Source organism: Vulpes vulpes, chromosome 14 (genome assembly GCF_048418805.1).
Source record: "Vulpes vulpes isolate BD-2025 chromosome 14, VulVul3, whole genome shotgun sequence".
In the NCBI taxonomy this organism is placed as follows: domain Eukaryota; kingdom Metazoa; phylum Chordata; class Mammalia; order Carnivora; family Canidae; genus Vulpes; species Vulpes vulpes.
Window position 1 is genome coordinate 62,814,065 of NC_132793.1, and position 18,554 is coordinate 62,832,618.

The 18,554-nt window shown below is 33.8% G+C and overlaps 1 protein-coding gene across 10 annotated transcripts in view; it reads left to right on the plus strand.

Annotated features, from left to right (window-relative positions):
* The window catches only part of KIAA0825 (KIAA0825 ortholog), a 388,584-nt gene that overhangs the window by 36,789 nt on the left and 333,241 nt on the right, over positions 1 to 18,554 (plus strand). For all 10 annotated transcript variants that reach the window (XM_072736775.1, XM_072736778.1, XM_025992891.2 and 7 more), the window contains one exon: positions 12,418 to 12,549. In XM_072736775.1, coding sequence (XP_072592876.1) covers positions 12,419 to 12,549 — 131 coding nt within the window. In that variant the 5' untranslated portion in view covers position 12,418. The remainder of the gene's footprint in view (positions 1 to 12,417; positions 12,550 to 18,554) is intronic.

An 18,554-nucleotide genomic window follows, 5' to 3' on the forward strand; every position in this document is an offset into this window, starting at 1 on the left:
GACATCCTTGGGAGTTATTCAGTATGGAGTTGGATAGTTAGAACAGGTGCTCCAATACACAGGTTGTAGCAGAATACTGAATATGGGTTAATCTGTTCAGTGCAAAGACCTAGAGGAAGAGAAAGAGAAGGAGCTGGTAAAGGAAACAGCTGTGGTGTCCAAGATAGAGTTGGGGGAGAAACAGTGCTCTAATAGACAATGGACTGACCTTTGGAGAAGGGAGAGCCCAGGATTAGTGTCAAGTGTAACAATTAAGAAGGAAGATATAACATTTGGCAATTATGAGGTTCTAATAACTATCAGAGAAATTTAGGCCTTGCTAAGATAGGATGTGTTCCCAGAAATAGTTTAGATTGAAACTTTTATATTTAAATTTAATAAACTTCTAAGATATTATAGTCTTTAGTTTTATACTGTAGCTCTTATTCTAATACTTTTTCTACAGACTTAAGATCATCATTTCTTTTTACTATGGCTTTTTTTGAAGTTTTACTTTATACAAGGGTATGTTGATTAATATAGAGTGGCACTTTTTAATGTCTTGTCAAGAATGTCAGTTTTATTACATAATTTGTTACATAGACCCTATTCTAGAAATTTGACTATACATTGAGTCAGCCCAAAACAATTTAAAAATTCCTTTTTTTTTCATTCTTAGAATCTGTTTCTCATTGGTATCCACAGATAAAATTTTAACTTTCTTACATTTTATTTTTATGTTCTAGCTTTTCCTTTTCAAAATTATATCAAGAACTTATTCTGGGAGCACCTGACTGGCTCAGTCAGTGGAGCACATGATGCTTGATTTCACAGTTGTGAGTTCAAGCCTCCTCACACTGGGTATGAAGCTTACTTAAAAAAAAAAAAGAAAAAAAGAATGCATTCTGTATGTTTAGACTTTATTTAGTAATTAAACCACCTAATTTAAGTGATTTTCCTCCTATAATGTATGCCTTCACATTATGTCTTACATGTTCGTTTTGATCCCTCGGCTTTGGTATATGATTTATCCTTTAGTAGAAAAATGCTGGGTTCTTTCATCACAATTACAGTCATTGGTCTGATAATCCTGTGAGTCAATCTACACAAAACAAGAAACTCATATCAAACTCCTGGCAGGTTTAGTTAAAATTAAAATGCGTGCTCAACTGTAGAGATTGTCAAGTGTGGAAATAATATTTGTCCAGCTGGACAGCTTTCTTTTGTAGTTGCTAAATGAAAGTTGAGACTCTGTCTTCTCTTTGAAAGCTTCTGTGTCATGAAGGTAATTTGGACTGTTTGTGGTTTGACAGGGATTATTAAAATCAGATGAAGTGAAGGGAAGCAAGTGTGAGGAAGCAAAATTGACACTGACACTCTCTATTATTTGCAGCTTGGATCATGATGACTATGTTGATATGATAGATTCACTGTTGAGATACGTTAAGCAGCAAATAAAGTAAAAAGCAAGTATAGGGATAGATTTTCAGATTTAACATGAGGAAATCCTAGATTTATTTTTGCTGATTGCTTTTTAAGTAGATTTTCAGGTCATTTCACATGAATTCGGTTTAACCAGCAAAAAATTATCCTTCTATTAAACTGTGGAATTAAAAGGTATATTGCAAAAGCAGTAAAACAGAAGATTAAATATTAGAGAAATGGATCGCGTGATTAAAATAATAGAATTTTAAAGTTAGACGGGTCCTTAAAGATAATTTTTATCTAATTTCCTTTTTTTGCAAATGGAAACTGGAAAGAGTTTTAAAGTATCACATTTAAATTTATTTGATAGCTTAAATATTAATTTTTGATTTTTCTCAAGTAGATTTTCTTCAGTCTTTTAAAAAAATGGTTTGAGTTGTTAAAAAGCATTAAAAATTATTTAAGTCACAATTGTAGATAACTTTTTTGTTTCAAGATAATAAACAGATTATAATTGTATGTGGCCTATAAAGAGTACTGTGTACACTGATGAAGTAAATGCCTTCTATAAATATGATTTTCTACTGAAAACATCCTTAATAGAGGGAATTACAGCTAGGATGCTATTTCAAATTATTCATCAAGGATGGTTATAGTAGAAAAATATAATTAAATATAAAGAACTATATATAGAACAAAGTAAAAAGCCTGGAGTTGTTTTATGCATTGTGGAAAATCTTCAGTGGTATTTAAGCAGGGTAGCAAATGATCTGATTTGGTTTATAAAACGAGAAGTTTAATACCAGTATACAAGTTTGGTACAAACTTGGTGTCCTACATTTCCATTTAGTTCAATTCTGACAGTACTGTAGTTAACACAGACCCCCACAAATTCATGGCTCAGTCCCACAAGATATTCCTCCACATTAGATAACAGCCTCAAGTGGCATCTCCAGGGGATGTCTACTTCTGCCTAGCTGACTACAGATTTGAGGATTTCCATAGCCCCAGGCTGGGTTGAATAAGTTATTAGAAAGACTCAAAGAAACTTTGGCAAATGCTGTAGTTCTGGTTACAGTATTTTTGGAAAGGATACCTCTCAGGAATGGCCAAATGGAAGAGGCGCAAAGGACAAAGTAAGGAGGGAGGTAGGGGGAGACAAGGAGCAATAACCAAATATGTATTTCTTATTAAGCCAAAAGTTTGAGTCTTGGAGACCAAATAGGAGGTTTTTCCCTTTTTTTCAGCAAGAAATAATGTCAGATTTAGGACACTGGAAGCACAGAGAGGGAGAGATCAAATTTGAGAGCATTTGATTACTACTTACTATATTAGGGAAGGGAATTTGGTGATAATTTAAGACAGAGGTCAGCAAACTTTTTCTATTAAGGGCCAAATAGTAAATCTTTTAGGATTTATGGACTACATATGGCCATAGCATATTCTTTTTGTTTCTTTTTATTTTTACAACTCTTTAGAAATGTAAAGACCATTCTTGGTTTGCTGGCCATAGGAAAAGTAGACTTTGCTATGGTGACTGACAACTGATTTAAGTTAGTAGAATAGGGAAGAGGAGAGAGAGTACCCAGGTGGTGACCCTGTAATGTAGGAATCTACTTTAAGGAAAAATTGAGTTAAATTTTGGACATGTTGAGTTCAAGGGACTTTTGAACCAGCAATGTTGAAATGCATAGTAAATGTTTGGAATTATGTGTTAAGGTTTTGGAGGAAGAACTAGGTTTAAGATACAGACTTTGAATTTTGCAGCTTAGAAATAATACATGGATGAAGTTACTCAGTGAAAAGCCTGTAGAATAAGAAGAAGACCAAGAAAAAAAAATAAGACCAAGAATTCCAGCATGAAATAGACTGCAAGAAAAAGGAAAATTTTCTGTATTTCCTTTCCCAAGTCAGGCAAGGGGAATAAGGATATTTAGGAAGATACAACCTGAGAACTAATAGGAATAGATTTTTTGAGATCTGAGGAGGATGAAATCCAAATGAAAAAAAGTAAAACAGAATTTCTAAAAATTGAAATGCTTTTAGAAAAAAATCTACTCTGGTAAAATTACATAAAAATAAGCTGTAGCTTTGAATGAAGAATGTTTAGGGAAAGTAATAAAAATGAGAAGCAGGTCTAGTGAGAACTCTGTGTGAATATCAGTGTTTAATGACAGAGATGAGAGAGGATGTTTATTAATTTAATAAAAACTAGTTCGATTAAGCAAAGACTAAAACAATGGCTCTTGCTCAGTGGAACAGAGAGAAGATTTATTGTGTATTTCTGATAGAACCAGACCAAAACAAACCCCCAAAACAACTATATGAACTTTGAGTCTCAGAAGGAAAGGAACTGGGCAATTACAGGGCCTCAGCAAAAAATCCATGCACCTTCTCTTGGGAGGCTGAATTTAACTTGATATACCATCAACTGGTTCCCTGTTCTATCCTTTATTCCAAATTTAGGATAGTTTGGTTTGGGTCAGATGTCTGTATCTTGGGTAATTAGTTATGACAGGAAAGCTGGTTCCTTTGCCATAGAACTTGACCACCATTGTATATCCCTACATTGTTTATCAGATTAAAAAAGAAATTTGAGCCAGACAGCTACCTAAATTGGGAACTCCTACCACAAACCTGTAAATAGATGTCTAAGGGACAAGAAAGGAACTAGGAAGCCATCATACTTAGGAAGCTTGGCAAGAGAGGAAACGTCAAGGAAGGAGTATCTGTCAGTATCAAATAGTGCAGAGATTAAGTATAGTAGGAATTGAAAAATATTTTGTCACTTTCAATGCAAGGATAGAAGCAGAAACCAGACTGCTCTGAGTTGAGATGTGAATGAGAGAGGAGATAAAAGATGAGGAAATAAGGACTACTGTTTGAAGATGTTGGGCTGTGAATAGAAGGAGGTTCTAGGAAGAGTTTTTTGGTTTCTAAAAAGCAAGAAGTGAACATGTTTACAGTCAGCTGAAAAGGGATCTTGATGACCTAGGACTAGTTAGTGATAATATGCTATTAACAGCATTTTAGGAGAAAGTCTTAAATCCTTGGAACATACTTTAGGACCTACACTTTTTAGAAGCACCAATTTAGATACAAAGTACATACTAAGTTTAAATCATTCTTACCTAGTTATTAGAAGAAAATTCCTTAAAAATATAATCGACACATCTTATAAGCTGTGTTTGTTATTATTCCTGGTTGATATACACAATACAATTGCCTTTTTGAAAGTACTTGGTAACTTAAACTTTCTACTAATGCAGATGTACTATTTTCCAGATTAATAAGGCTTTTTTTTACTGTGCTTGAAAAGTCATTAGTTAATCCTTAACCCCATGATTTGTGACTATCTTTAGGTCTAATCTAAAAATATATAATGATTTTATGACTTTTAAATCATGTGAGATGTGTGAATGCTAAGTTATAAAAGAATGTGGAAATTAAAATTTGTGTTCACATTATCTTGGTTTCACTGTTGTATCAAAGCAAGAGATGGCGAGGATTGCATATTGAAGATTAGGGCGTCATTAAAATAAAAATATTTTCTAGAAAGAGCAGTGCATTGAAAAATAAAGAAAGCAGTGTCAAGTTTGGTGGGTAAAACATATGACAATTAATTCTGTTTGCTTGTCAAGCTACCATAGTGCAGTCTGACTGATCCTGTCAATTTCTCCCTCACACATGCACATATTTAAATTCCTAATAGAGGAGTTACAAAGGGGATTTTAATAGCCATAACATGGTAATGTGCATTCTTACGGGATGTATATTAATATTCCCACTCATATAACTATAATGATCAGAGTTTTCACAATTATTAATAGAAAGCATACCATTCTTTGGTAGAAGTCCTAATACCTAGATGAGAGTTGAGAAGATAAAGAATAGAATATCAGGTTCTTTATTTCCTAACATAGGACTTTAGTGAAAAAGGCATTTTAAATGATTATCAAGAAATTGAGATCCATTTGAGTTGTTTCTCAGTCTTTGGAGAGGCCAAAACATTAAAATTTTAACTTCTAGTACTTGATGAAAAGAAATAAATTTTTGGTGACTTTGAAATATCACAGGGGGAAGATCTAGCCTTAATAAAATGTATTTTTGTAAATTGGTTTCATAATGAAGGAAATTTATAATGGTTCTAGGGAAAGCTATCAAATACTTATGGCAGTAAATAAGTCAATACATATAAGATGTAAAATAATGATTTTTTTTTTTTTTTTAAGTACAAGTCCATACAGGGAGGCAGTTTATAGCATTGGGATTAAGGACAGCCTTTGAAGCAATCTGAATCCCAGCTTTCCCACTTCTATATAAGTGATCTTGGTCAACTCAAAGAAACCTCTCTGTGTCTCAGTTTCTACATCTTTAATATGGAGACTATAATAGTACCTATCCCATAGGATTATGGTAAGAATTAAATGAGTTCATACATATAAAATCGTTAGAACAATCCATAGCCCATAAAAATGCTATATAAAAGTTAGTTGTAATTATCATTAAAATTACTGTTTAGCCACCATACCTTGAATCTATGTCTTAATAAAGGAATACAGTGAACTACATAAAATTTTCAAAATTTCAGGAAAGTTATGATATTGATATTTAGTAAAGTTATGGTATTTATGATATTGATAGGACTTTGTGAATGATCCAGGAGAACTACTTTGTGACTAGATATGATTAGAAAAGTAGAAATGTGCCAGACTGGAAAGAAATGCTGGAAAAAAATTTTCACTCTGCTCCCCGCCGCCCCCCACCCCAATCCAGCTACTCACACCAAACCAGCAATATAACAAATAATGCAAAGAATATAAAGGATACAAAGAATGATAGGTCAGGGATACATGATGTCTGTGAAGGTATGGTTCTCCAATGTCACCTGCTGTTCCTTGTGGAGGCATAATGCCCCCAATCAGTTGTTCTCATACATCTTTTGTTGAGTGCTGAGTATGCCAAGCCTGAGGAGCCAAGGAATGTACACTAGCTGCTTCTTAGAATATTTTAGGAAGCTGAGGGGTTGGGGGTGAAAAATCAGTACTAGGCATCTACCTATTACCATAAAAGAATGTCTTGCAGCCTCACATTTCCTCTTGTCACGTATTATTTCTTGCTAAGCTATGGATTACATATAACTTTTCATGTAACAGTCCTGGGGGAGGGAAAAGGAAATAATTTAAAATGGCTCTGAGTGCATGATACAGGAAAAATGATGGTATTAATGAGTGAAATAGTCCATTGAAAGAGTTAATTTGGAGGGAGAGTTTCCGAGATATGCCCTCCTCCAACCATTCCTTATAGAACACAGCAAATTTATAGCTAGAAGAAACCTCAGAGCCTAATAAATCCATCTATCTCATTTTATAAATGAGGAATATGAGCTCTGTCCCTCTTGAAAGATCAAATGACATACTCAAAGTCACATTAACAGAACTAGGATCAGAACTCAGATTTGTTGATTCTTCATTCAACGATATTTAGAGTTAAATGCGATTTAGTATAGTATAACATTTTGAAACCTGTTTAGTTAAATGTGGAACATGAATTTTTTGATTAATCAGAACATTTCATTACCATGCTCATTAGAAGTATTTATTTTAGGCTAGACAATAGGACTACAGGTAAACTAGAGCTGGGGGACGCATTAAGTCCACAGTTTGTAAGTCTGAAAAGGCATTTGACCTTCCTCACTGGGCTTTTCCACAGGGGAGAAGTCACATGGTCCTAATGTTTCCCCTTTACTAACTCATTTGCAGTGTAGATTTCTTCCCATTGGTTGGTCTTTCTGTCTTTTTTTCACTTTTTAAAAATGTATAGTTGATTATGAGAAAGCATGTCTTTGGTTGGTTTAAAGAAAAATGGCACTTTGGATTTTTATTATTGAAAAAACATGGAAAAAAAGATTAAATGAGGTTTCTAATCATTATATGTGTTTATTTTATTTTATTTATTTATTTATTTTTATTATATGTGTTTAAATAATGAAAAGGAGGCCTTAAGTTAGAAAGGCATCATTTTAAAATATGTTAAAAAAAATAAAAAAATAAAATAAAATAAAAATAAAAAAATAAAATATGTTAAAAGACAAGTGAAATTCCAAAATTACTTTTATGGGCTTTCTTTTGATCACATGAGATTTAGACTTTTTTTTTTATCGCTTCATTTTAATGTTTTCTGGCCATGCTTATAATATGTACATATTTTATTATAGTCACTGTTCTTAGGAATTTATAACTCAACTGTTAAAATTTGCCTGTGGCTGAAACTTGATCTACAGATGTTTGGCTTAGATATAACTCTTCAAACATGACTCATTTTTAAAAGGCAATAATTAATATTAGATTGGCTGTTAATACTTGTTTGAAATATTAAGCACTGTTTTTTTTAATCTTATACCAAAAATGATCAGAAACATTACAGGAGAATGAATATTTTTTAAAAAGTCCTGTGGAATGACAATTTCAAAAACAAAGTTACTATCCTTTAAAAATTTTCAACTCTCAATTTTGGCTGATCATGGAATAGGATAAGAGACTTCATTCATTATGTCAAATGATGATTACCTCCCTGGTAACAACAGTTTACTAGTTGGAAGTACAGAAACATAAACAGAATGTGAAGCTCTGTCGTGACCCACAGCTTCACTGCCACTTCCTTTTTTCCCCTAAATTTTTTAAAGATTGTTCTAGGTTTCTGAAATGCCACTGAGGTGTTTGGCAAGTTACATTAGTACCTTAATAATTCACTTTTTTGTTCTTAAGGTCATAGCTATTTTTACTTAGAGAATTACAGTGCTCTTCGCTTATCGTCTTATTTTTTTACTGTCTCCTTTAGTGTCTCCTCCTTTAGAGGAGAGACTGTCCAATCACCTTCTTCGTCTCCTCCCCCTCTCCCACAGTGTCCAGGTACAGGGTCAGCTGTAGGCCCATGGAGTGCATGGAAGGAAGTTAGAGGATTAGTGCCTGTACTCATACCCATTTGGTGTGTGCTGCTTTGTCACCACAGTCCTGCAGGATCACTGCCATCCTATTGAGAAAAGTTTATATTCAGACTTGAGCATCACTTACCACAATCTACTCTCTCCTTTTAATTTATTTCTCATGTTGGTCCTATGAATCTCTGAAGAGAGATTAATTTATAATTTCCTCATTTTATTAATTCTATTGTGCCCATGAAGTTTTCTTTTATCCTATCACACAGCATCTTAAACTTGCTGCCTGTTTACCCCTTCGCTTACATCTGACTTTTGCTTCTATTGTCCTTCATCACCTTGGAACCATGTCTTACAGAAGCATCACAGATCTATGCTGGTCACATGAAAGCTCTGAATGATCACCATTTTCGTACCCTGTTGTTATCAAATGGCATTGCCTTAATGTATTCTTTGTATTTATTGATTAACTTCTCTACTGAGGTTAGATAGAGAAAATCATGCAACTATACGTATTGAGTACCCTTCAAATCATGTACCGAACCCCATCTGAATGCTCAACGTGTTTCAGTCCATTATTTTATTCCAGAACTCATTTCAGTGAAAGATATGACGCACATCTTATACCAAAATAACACAGAACAACAGATTTTCTTTTAACAGCATTTGCAAGCACAAATACCACAAAATAATACAAAAACTTTGGTGAAGTGTTCACAGTCAAGAGATCTCTAAGAATTAACATAAGTTTTGAGTTAGATTTTGAGAGGAGTGATAAACATGAATTGACAAGAGAAGTGTTAGGATTGGAAAATGTTTCAAATGAAGACAGATAGTGTAAAATAAAAGATTAAAAACCCCTTGAGAAAAAAAAAAAAAAACCCTTGAGAGCAGGCATAATTTTTTTAAAGTATTTTTCCTAAATACATAGTTAAAACAAAACAAAGCACCACAGGCCCAAAAAGGTGTCACTCAGACCAAGTTTCCAAACTGGGTTTAACACCCAATCTAATTGCAATTTCAAATTCCACCAGAAATGTGGCCTTAACTGGTCAGGAAATTTTTCTTTTCCTCAATGCCAAGAAGCCCTATCACCTGGGTCCTCTCCATCCCCTAACGAAAGATGAGGTAATTTTCATAAGACCCCTAGCTATTTCTCCTAGGAAACAACCTCCTCTGGAATATTCCTTTTCTCTTACTAATAACTCTTGTGCCCCCACGCTGTTCAGTAATATCCTTCCATTTTGTAGAGCTCCTGACAGTGCTTCTCTATTTGCTAGATGAAGTGCTGCTGATTCATAAATAGTTTGGCAAAGCCAGTTAGATCTTCAAATTCATTTGGTTGAATTTTGCTTTTTTAACATGTATAAAATAAGTACTAACTGCCAAAATATAGGAAAACACTAAGTATTAGGAAGAAAATATTAACTGTAGTCTAAATATCTAGGGATACCCATTTTAACATTTTGGTTAATATTTCCACAAAACTATGTTTTGTATGCAGTGATTCATTTCTCAAGAGACCAGATACCCTTAAATTTTAGAACCAAATAGATCCAGTTCAAATTCTACTCCTAACACTAGATGACTGCTCTGTAACATGTGGATGTTAGTTAATCTCTCTGGGCCCACATTCCTTTCCCTATAAATGAGGATAATAACTATTTCATAGAGTTATGAGGATTAAGGAAGATTATATTAAAGTAGTTTGTACATAGTAGATACATAACAAATCATATTGTTGTTTAAGCTGAGTTCTGTACCTATTATGTTTTGAATATGTAGTATCTGAACCATTGAGGCTTTATAGTATTGACAAATTAAGAGAAGTCTGAACAAGAGTATTGATATATAACTGCTTTTATTAGAGAAGCTAACTACAAAGTATTTACCAAGTAATTTGAGAGTAATTAGAGAGGCTAACTACAGAGTATTTACCAATAAATCCTTATGTAATTCAGAGGTTAGGATTTCTAAGAGTGCCTGGGTGGCTCAGTTGGTTAAGCATCTACCTTCAGCTCAGGTCATGATCCCAGGGCTTGGGATAGAGCCCTGCAACAGTTTCCCTGCTCAGTGGAGAGCCTGCTTCTCCCTCTGCTCCCCACTCCTGCTCTCTCACACTATCTCTGTCGCTGTCTCTGTCTCTCTCTCAAATAAATAAATAAATAAGTCTTTTTTAAAAAAAGTTTGAGCTTTCTATAAAATCCTCAACTAATCAGTTTTTTCATTACAAAAATGAAATTTTATCTTCTTGCAACAATTTCTGAGTGGCTTATGATCTGAAGAGTTGAACTACGCAAAATTATTTAAAAACATGGAAATACAGAAGCTGAATTCATTATTAGTATTATTGGCCTTTGGGTTTAGAAATGACTGTTCTGATAATAGCTGTAACTAGTTGAGCTCCTAGGGAGATAAGAGGATCTCAGACTCACTGGTTATATGGAAATCTTAAAGTTTTGGTGCCCTAAGGATGTATAACTTTCAAATTAGTATTTATTATGATATAAGTCACTATTTGTTCACAAATGAGAAATTATACCTTTTACTGCAAAATATTTTGAAGGACGATCTACGAGTATGAAGATTGTGATATTTTAAAATGATGTTTGTGATTATTCTGTATTGGGAACTAATTACTTTATAAATGACAAACCTTGTGATGCCATAGACTTTTATGTTAAAGTGTTTAGTTGGGTGTTCCTTTTTAAAATAAAATCTCTGAGAGAAAAATAAAAGCTTTCTCCCAAGACTACTTCATTGAAGTTCCAGACAATGCCTACAAGAAATGTTCAGCTCTTTCATTATAGCACAATAAGCTGAATTTCTTATAATTAAATAATTGAAGATGAGGAAATCCATTAGTGTTCAGCCTCTACAGAACTTTTTTTTTTTTTTAAGATTTTATTTATTTATTCATGGGAGACACAAAGAGAGTGGCAGAGACACAGGCAGAGGGAGAAGCAGGCTCCATGCAGGGAGCTTGATGTGGGACTCAATCCCCAGACCCAGGATATGCCCTGAGCCAAAGGCAGATGGTCAACCGCTCAGCCACCTAGGCGTTCCTACTCTACAAAACTTTTTAGACAGTTTTTTAAATACTTTGTATTTATCCAGACTAAAACCACATTCCCCACAAGCCTTTTTCTTATTAATATTTATTCCATGTATATTTTTTATAATATATTTAAAGTTCTCATTCATTTATACTGTTAGTCATTATATATTTTATAAGCACTATTTTATGTCCAAAAATAACATACCTTTAATTAAAACAGTTCACATTCTGCCCATCTCCATCATTTTTAGTCTATCCTGTTGCCCTGCTTTACTTTTTTTGCTCATGGCACTTCTCACCATGTGATCTTTTATAAAGTATACCTGCTCATGTGTTCTTAAAACAGATAAGAACTCCATGAAGGCAGGGACTTTGGCTTGTTGCAACTACATCCCCAGCTTCTGCAGCAGTGCCACTTATGTATCAGACATTCAAGAATATATACGGACTGACTGAATGAATGATGTGATAGTGGGAAAATGTGTATCTTTCTAGGAAGAGTAGCATATCTAATATTTAGTCTGTTATGGGTACTTAGGTTGACGGGTGATAGAGGAACTCAAGGAAAATTTTGCCTTTTTCACATATAAATAGGGCTAGGGGATGACATTTAAAATTAAGAGGTTAGGATTTCCAGGTGAGTATGTTGACAGGAATGAAAGGAAGGTGTTGAATTGTTGCTGCCACCACCCTTGTTCACAGTGGTCTAGGAGGCTTTGTGATTTCCTTTTCAGCTCTTGGTTACAGTGAGAAGCAGCAGGATGTTTAAGTACTCTCTGAGGGGTGCTGTTTTGTTCAGGTTTCAAACCATAGAGAAGTGTGAAAATTAGGCCACACCTCATGAAAATTAAATCACAAAACACTCTGTCTAGTTTAATAATACCCTAGTTTTCCTACTGCTGTATTTCTTTTTACCTATAAGTGAGAATTACTATTTTTGGTTTAGTATCACAACTTGAGGGGTTTTTTTTTTCTTTATTTTTGAGGAACTGACATGTTTTTTATTCTTATTCCTCAGAATGGATTGTGGAGATGAATATTCCCATAATTCTTTTGACCTACATTGTCTGTTAAATTCATTTCCTGGAGAATTGGAATTTAAGCAGATCTTCAGTGACATTGATGAACAGATAGAACAAAATGCTGCAAGGTAAATATTGGTAATTATTTAAAACAAGTTGGTTTCATATTTCATTTACACATACTTTACCTGGTCTAGTTTTAGTATTTCCTACTCCTAGATCATTTTAGGCTTAGTATCATTTTTTTTTTTTTACTTTTTTTTTTTTTTAGGTTTAGTATCATTAATTCTCCTGAAAAAAATTGATCAGATCCTCCCTCTTAGAATTTAACATGTTTTTCTTTATCTGATTAGTACTTTAAATGACACTTGAAAATAGAGGCTCTGTCTTCAAATAGATAAAATAAAGCTTATTGAATTACTATTAATTTCTTAGAGTTGCCAACATTGATGGCTTGGATTTTCATATGTTTAGCATTACATATCCTCTTGACAGATAAGCATAGAAATTAAAAATTTGAAATTAAGGTATTAAAATAAAGTGGTATAGTATAAGGCCACGGATTGCTTGAGTTGCCGAAAAGAGATCATGAAAAATATATTTTTTTATGTAATGTTTGTCATTATAAGTCTCCTTACTTGTAAGGCTAGAGACTCCATAGAGAGTTGCTATGCAAAGTTGGTCTTCATTACCTACTCCAAAAGCTATGCTACCAAACATGAAGAGTGGCAAGAACAGCTAAGTAGCTTGCCATTTATTAATACATGTTTTTTGATAGAAAGGACTTTGTCTTTATATGTGTTTGCCAGTCCTAGGGTCCATCATTTCACTTATTTTTATCCATTTAATCAAAGGTTCCAATATTTTACCTCAGGTCGATTTTAAATATGCAAACTACAGTAAAGACTTCTAATGTAGTATATGTAGTATTTCCTTTTTAAAATTTAGGGTATAGTTATATTGAATTGTTAAAGAAACCAAACCAAGCAAGTGAAGTGTTCCTATGGGTTTTTTTTTCCCCCTCACGTTTTATATAAGAATGCAGTCATTTTTTTTAATAAATAAATAACTTAAATTCAAATGAAAGCATGATGTTGGGGAATTAAAATTAAAACAAAATTTCTCACCCCATTCTCTCCACGAAGGCAGAAGAGAACAAAACCAATTCTATTATTCAACAGACATTAAACCAGAATGCAATGCATATCACAGGCATTCTGCTAAGAGATTGTAAAGATGGAGCTAGGAATCTCATCCTTTTATATAACGGAGTAGAAACAACCTGCTACAAGCTTTTTTCAAGATAAGTGATAGCTAGTCCTCAAGTAGAGGATTTAGTAGCACATTTTTCACATATAGTTCATCATAACTTTACCTGTATTAAAGGATACCTGTGTTATCTTGAGGAGAAACACATTTCTCATATCTTTATGACAAGATGTGATTTTGGAGATTGGAACAAAGCATGCACTGAAGTTAGCCTCCTACTCTTGGGCAGAACTTCAAGCCAGGGAACCATCTCCCTTGGTTGTTTGCATTTCGAAAAGATGGCTTTCAGGTTCTTGAGAAAGATAGTCCTGGGTGAAAATGCTGACAAAAGGTCTATCTTGTCTTTTAAGGGATACATTTCATAGAAATGAAAAAATTCTTAAAATTATTAATTTCTACGATACGTTAAGAAAAAGGAAGAGAGGGAAATCTGTTCCCTTCTTTTTTTTTTTTTTTTGTCCCCTTATTTTCAACAGGGAGAATTAAGGCTCTTATTTTTAATTTTCATTATATATATATATATATATATATATATATATATATATATAGTATGCACATACACACACATGCACCTACATATACGTTATGTATGTTTATGTATTTTTAAAGATAATATATATATGATTTAACCGTACTGAAGACTATGAGTTATAATTTATATATAATATAAAATAACCATATTAAACTTTAGTATAACTGCATATTTACATAATTTATATATTATATATTAATATATTTTATGGCACAATCTTTAACCCAAAGAAACTTATAAATGAAAATAATATCAGCTTAAATATATTTATAAGTCATTTATCTAAATTCCAGAGATGGTTATATTAAAACAAATTTTAAATAATTTTTGAGAGGTAACCTGTCTTCATAATCACATTTAGGCTTTTTCAAAACAAAACAAATCATTGAACCCTGATGCTTTTGTTATAGACTACTTCGTTTTTATTTGCTAAACCATCTGTAGTTAATATCCTACCCTACCTGGTCAATAAGAAATCATGCTTAGAAGTAAAACAATGATTAAAATATTGTACTTTGCATTCATAAGTTGTTATTTAGGTCAAAACTCAGATGTTATTAAAAAGAAAATATGACATGGAATATAAGAATATAATTTTTAAATTAAAAATATTTTATTGCCCATATATTAAAACAAAGCTAGAACAGAACCACCTCAAGTGACCATTGATCTTCACGAGGGATAAAATAAGGGAGTAGCAGTATGTGCTGTACGCTACATTTAGAATAAAGTCTATTTTTCATCAAATTCAATTATGTTTTTATTATACTCTAGAGAATAAACATAATAGTAGAGGGTGTATATATTTTTAAGAATAAAATACTGAATAATAACCATGGTTCAGAAGAATGTAAATCATTTATGTACTCATTTATTGCCTTCTAACAGAATAGCTTTTAGAAAATTGTATGTCATGACGAATCAGTTATGCCACACTTACACTGCAGTAGCTGAATTACCCTTGGCATTTTTGTATTCTAACAGTTCTATTTATCTCTCAATGGTGTACATTGAATAAGTAATGAACATCTGTATGATATGGGTTTACCAGATACTTTTTAAAGGAAAAAACATTACTGATTCATTTTTAAATATGGTATTTTTCCTTACCCTTGAATTTTTAAAGTTGTGTTTCTAGCAGTGACCCTGGATTCTAAGTGTATATTCCTTCCCTCTTCTTAATATCATCAAGTTTTATGAGCCACAGGGTCTTTTGCTTCCCCAAAGCAGCAGTGATTCACCAGAATGGAGTAGAGTGCCCAGAGGTCAGTGAACCTTCTCCTGCCCTTCAAGAGAGGCTGTCCTTCTCTCAGACCATTTTCCCTTTTACATCGTCATTTCCATTCAAGTCAGAGCTAGGTGACTCTTAGGTCTGACCGTGGAACTCAGTGATGGCAAATCATTTACTTTTAATACATACCAGAATTGGTAACCAGAAGGTAAATAACCTGCCAAAGAGGAATACTGTGTATGTTGTAGCCACAAACTCAACTTAGTTCAGTAACTGAAAACTGCATAGGGCATTGAAATATTTTTTGAGCTAAATGGAACTTAATAGTTGAACTAGATACTGAGGTGTACAAGTTTTATTGGGATCAAAATATGACATAGAATGATTTTCTTAATGTTCAGTTGGATGGATACAACTGTATAATTAAAAGTTTATTTTACCTTTCTGTTCTCTAAATACAGACAGTCTTTGGGTGTCTCTCAGGACCTAAGTTTTGCTGGTACTGGTACAGGATTACTACTTTTTTTTTAACCTAAAGAAAGAACAAGAAGTGTTACCATGGATTACATGTGTCTCAATCCAGGAGATGGGAGCAAGGGTGGGAGGCATTAATTTTAAATTGTCATAGAATGTTGGATACATGGTTTCTATAAATTCAACCATGCTTATCTACAGAGGATATTCCATAGATTACATTTACTTTTCACATAATGCTTATTTTTTGTGTGTGTTTATATATGAAATTTGGGGGAGGAATATTCCACATGATGGCCTAAAGCTATTGAAAGAAGTAACCAAAAGAAATCTTCAAATAAGCTATCAATTTAGGGCTTGTCATGGTAGAACCACATATCTGCCAGTGGGCACACACCTTCACATTAATGTATTATACGGCCATAACAAATTATATAAAATGAAAATTAGTGATTTCAGAGACTGTACTGAGTGTTATTATTTCTGGCAATGTGTTGGCACTTATTTAGTAATAACAAGAGGATGCAAGTTAATAACTTCTTTTTTAACTTCAGTGTTTGTACTTTTGTGTTTCTTTATGCTTGTGTATTTCCTCTCACCAAATTCCTACCTGTTCTAAATTACTGAATAAGACAAGGCTACCTGGAAAGAAACCTGAAAGGTTTCCTCATCTGTCCTTGAACCCAGATTAAGACTTAAGTATGTGCTTTCCAGTTTCCCCTCTCCAAACCCTCCTGGTATTGAGTATTTCCTTCCATACCCCACTCCTTTTGTCTTCCTCAGAATTGATAATGCTTCTGGGCAGATAGCTTCCTGGGCCTCAATAGCTCAGCAGCCTAAACTTTGCCTGACCCCATTTACATTTTCCACTTTTTAAACTTATGCAATCCTCCCAGTGAAACTTTCAACCTGAAGTCCACGGATGCATGCAGGTGGGAATGGAGGTGTAAGGGAGAAGGTGACAAGCCACTCCATTTCATGGTGGCCTATGGAGTCACTTTCTTGTCACCATTTTCTGTTGCTATCAGCTCCACTGTTTGAATGTCTGTGGTGTTCCTATGTTGTCTGTCCTCAATGTTGCCCTTAGATATCCGCTTTAGGAGCCTGAGGAGTAGTAGTGTAAATTGTGGGACCAGTATCTCCATTAGATGATTATTAAATGATTCTTTCAAGCAATATTTGCATTGTAAGTGTCTGACATTTTTTCAAAGTACAATTTTTATTTTTATATGTGTTAGCTTCACCTGTTCTTGCTCAAATTATCTATAAGGCAAAAACAAATTTTTATTTGAGGATATTTTTAAAGAATATAAATTATATTTATAATTATCTGTTCATGGGAAATAAAGGGAAGCAAGTCTCTGCCTATTTATAAGTTGTTATGATAATAAAAATGTAAATAATAGTATACTAGAATTCCACACCCAATAAGATTGATCCAACAATAGTTAGGCCACTATTTCCCAAGGAGGATAGTAGTTACTTGGCCCCTGGAAAGTAAGCCCTCACTTCTGAGGTAAAAAACCAAGGATACTTGGTGAAGACCTGGCCCAACTCTGAGGGCAAGAAGGGAAGGAGATACTAAAGGAGAACTGACTGATAGCAATGAGATGTGCATTCAGTGGCTGGCTCATCTTTCCTGTCAGATAGTTGATACCTTTGCTAATCACAGTCCTAGTACCAGAATGTCATGACTAAGAATATCTTTCTATGAGATGGTGTGGGAGCTGAGGGGCAGGTAGAGGGGATTCTAAAGTGGGGATTATTACTTCCTTCATGTCTACTTTAAAGCCTTCAATTGTCCAACACTGCCTAAACAGTCCTGGCACAAAGTAGGTTAGAAGATAGTCAATAAATGTACATTAGGCATGGTTGTTAGGCTTCTGTTGTGTTTGCCTTATCTTTAGCTAGTGAGAAGTTAGATGAGTAGAATGTGATAGATGAGGCTGTAATTAAATGCCAAATTTCTTTTCCATTGAGTATTTTTACATTATAAAAGTAATGCAGGGATCCCTGGGTGGCGCAGCGGTTTGGCGCCTGCCTTTGGCCCAGGGCGCGATCCTGGAGACCCGGGATCGAATCCCACGTCAGGCTCCCGGTGCATGGAGCCTGCTTCTCCCTCTGCCTGTGTCTCTGCCTCTCTCTCTCTCTCTCTGTGACTATCATAAATAAATAAAAATTAAAAAAAAAATTCTTTATAAAAGTAATGCATACTAATGGAAAATTTCTGACAGTAGAGAAATGCATATATGAGGAAAAGTTCAGTACAGAAGAGCAGAGATGAGGAACAAGTTCTCCTCTGACCCTTCTAGTTTTATTTTCAGAAGTAACCTATATTCATAAAGTATTGCGTAACTATCCAGAAATAGTCTCTCGATATGTATGCATGCACCCAAAAATATATTACCTTTTTTATACAAATGAGAACATGTGCTGCATGTTGCAGCTAAATGATGTGCTGCAATTAGATTTTTTTACTTAATATATCTTTAAAATCTCTCTAAAATTAAATCTCATCTTTTAGATTTCACTTGTTTGGGGTGCAACAATTATTACATTATTTGCAGCCTTCCTGGCATTATTTGACACATACAGGCATATGTGTATCTTTCCTTCCTTATGAGAAT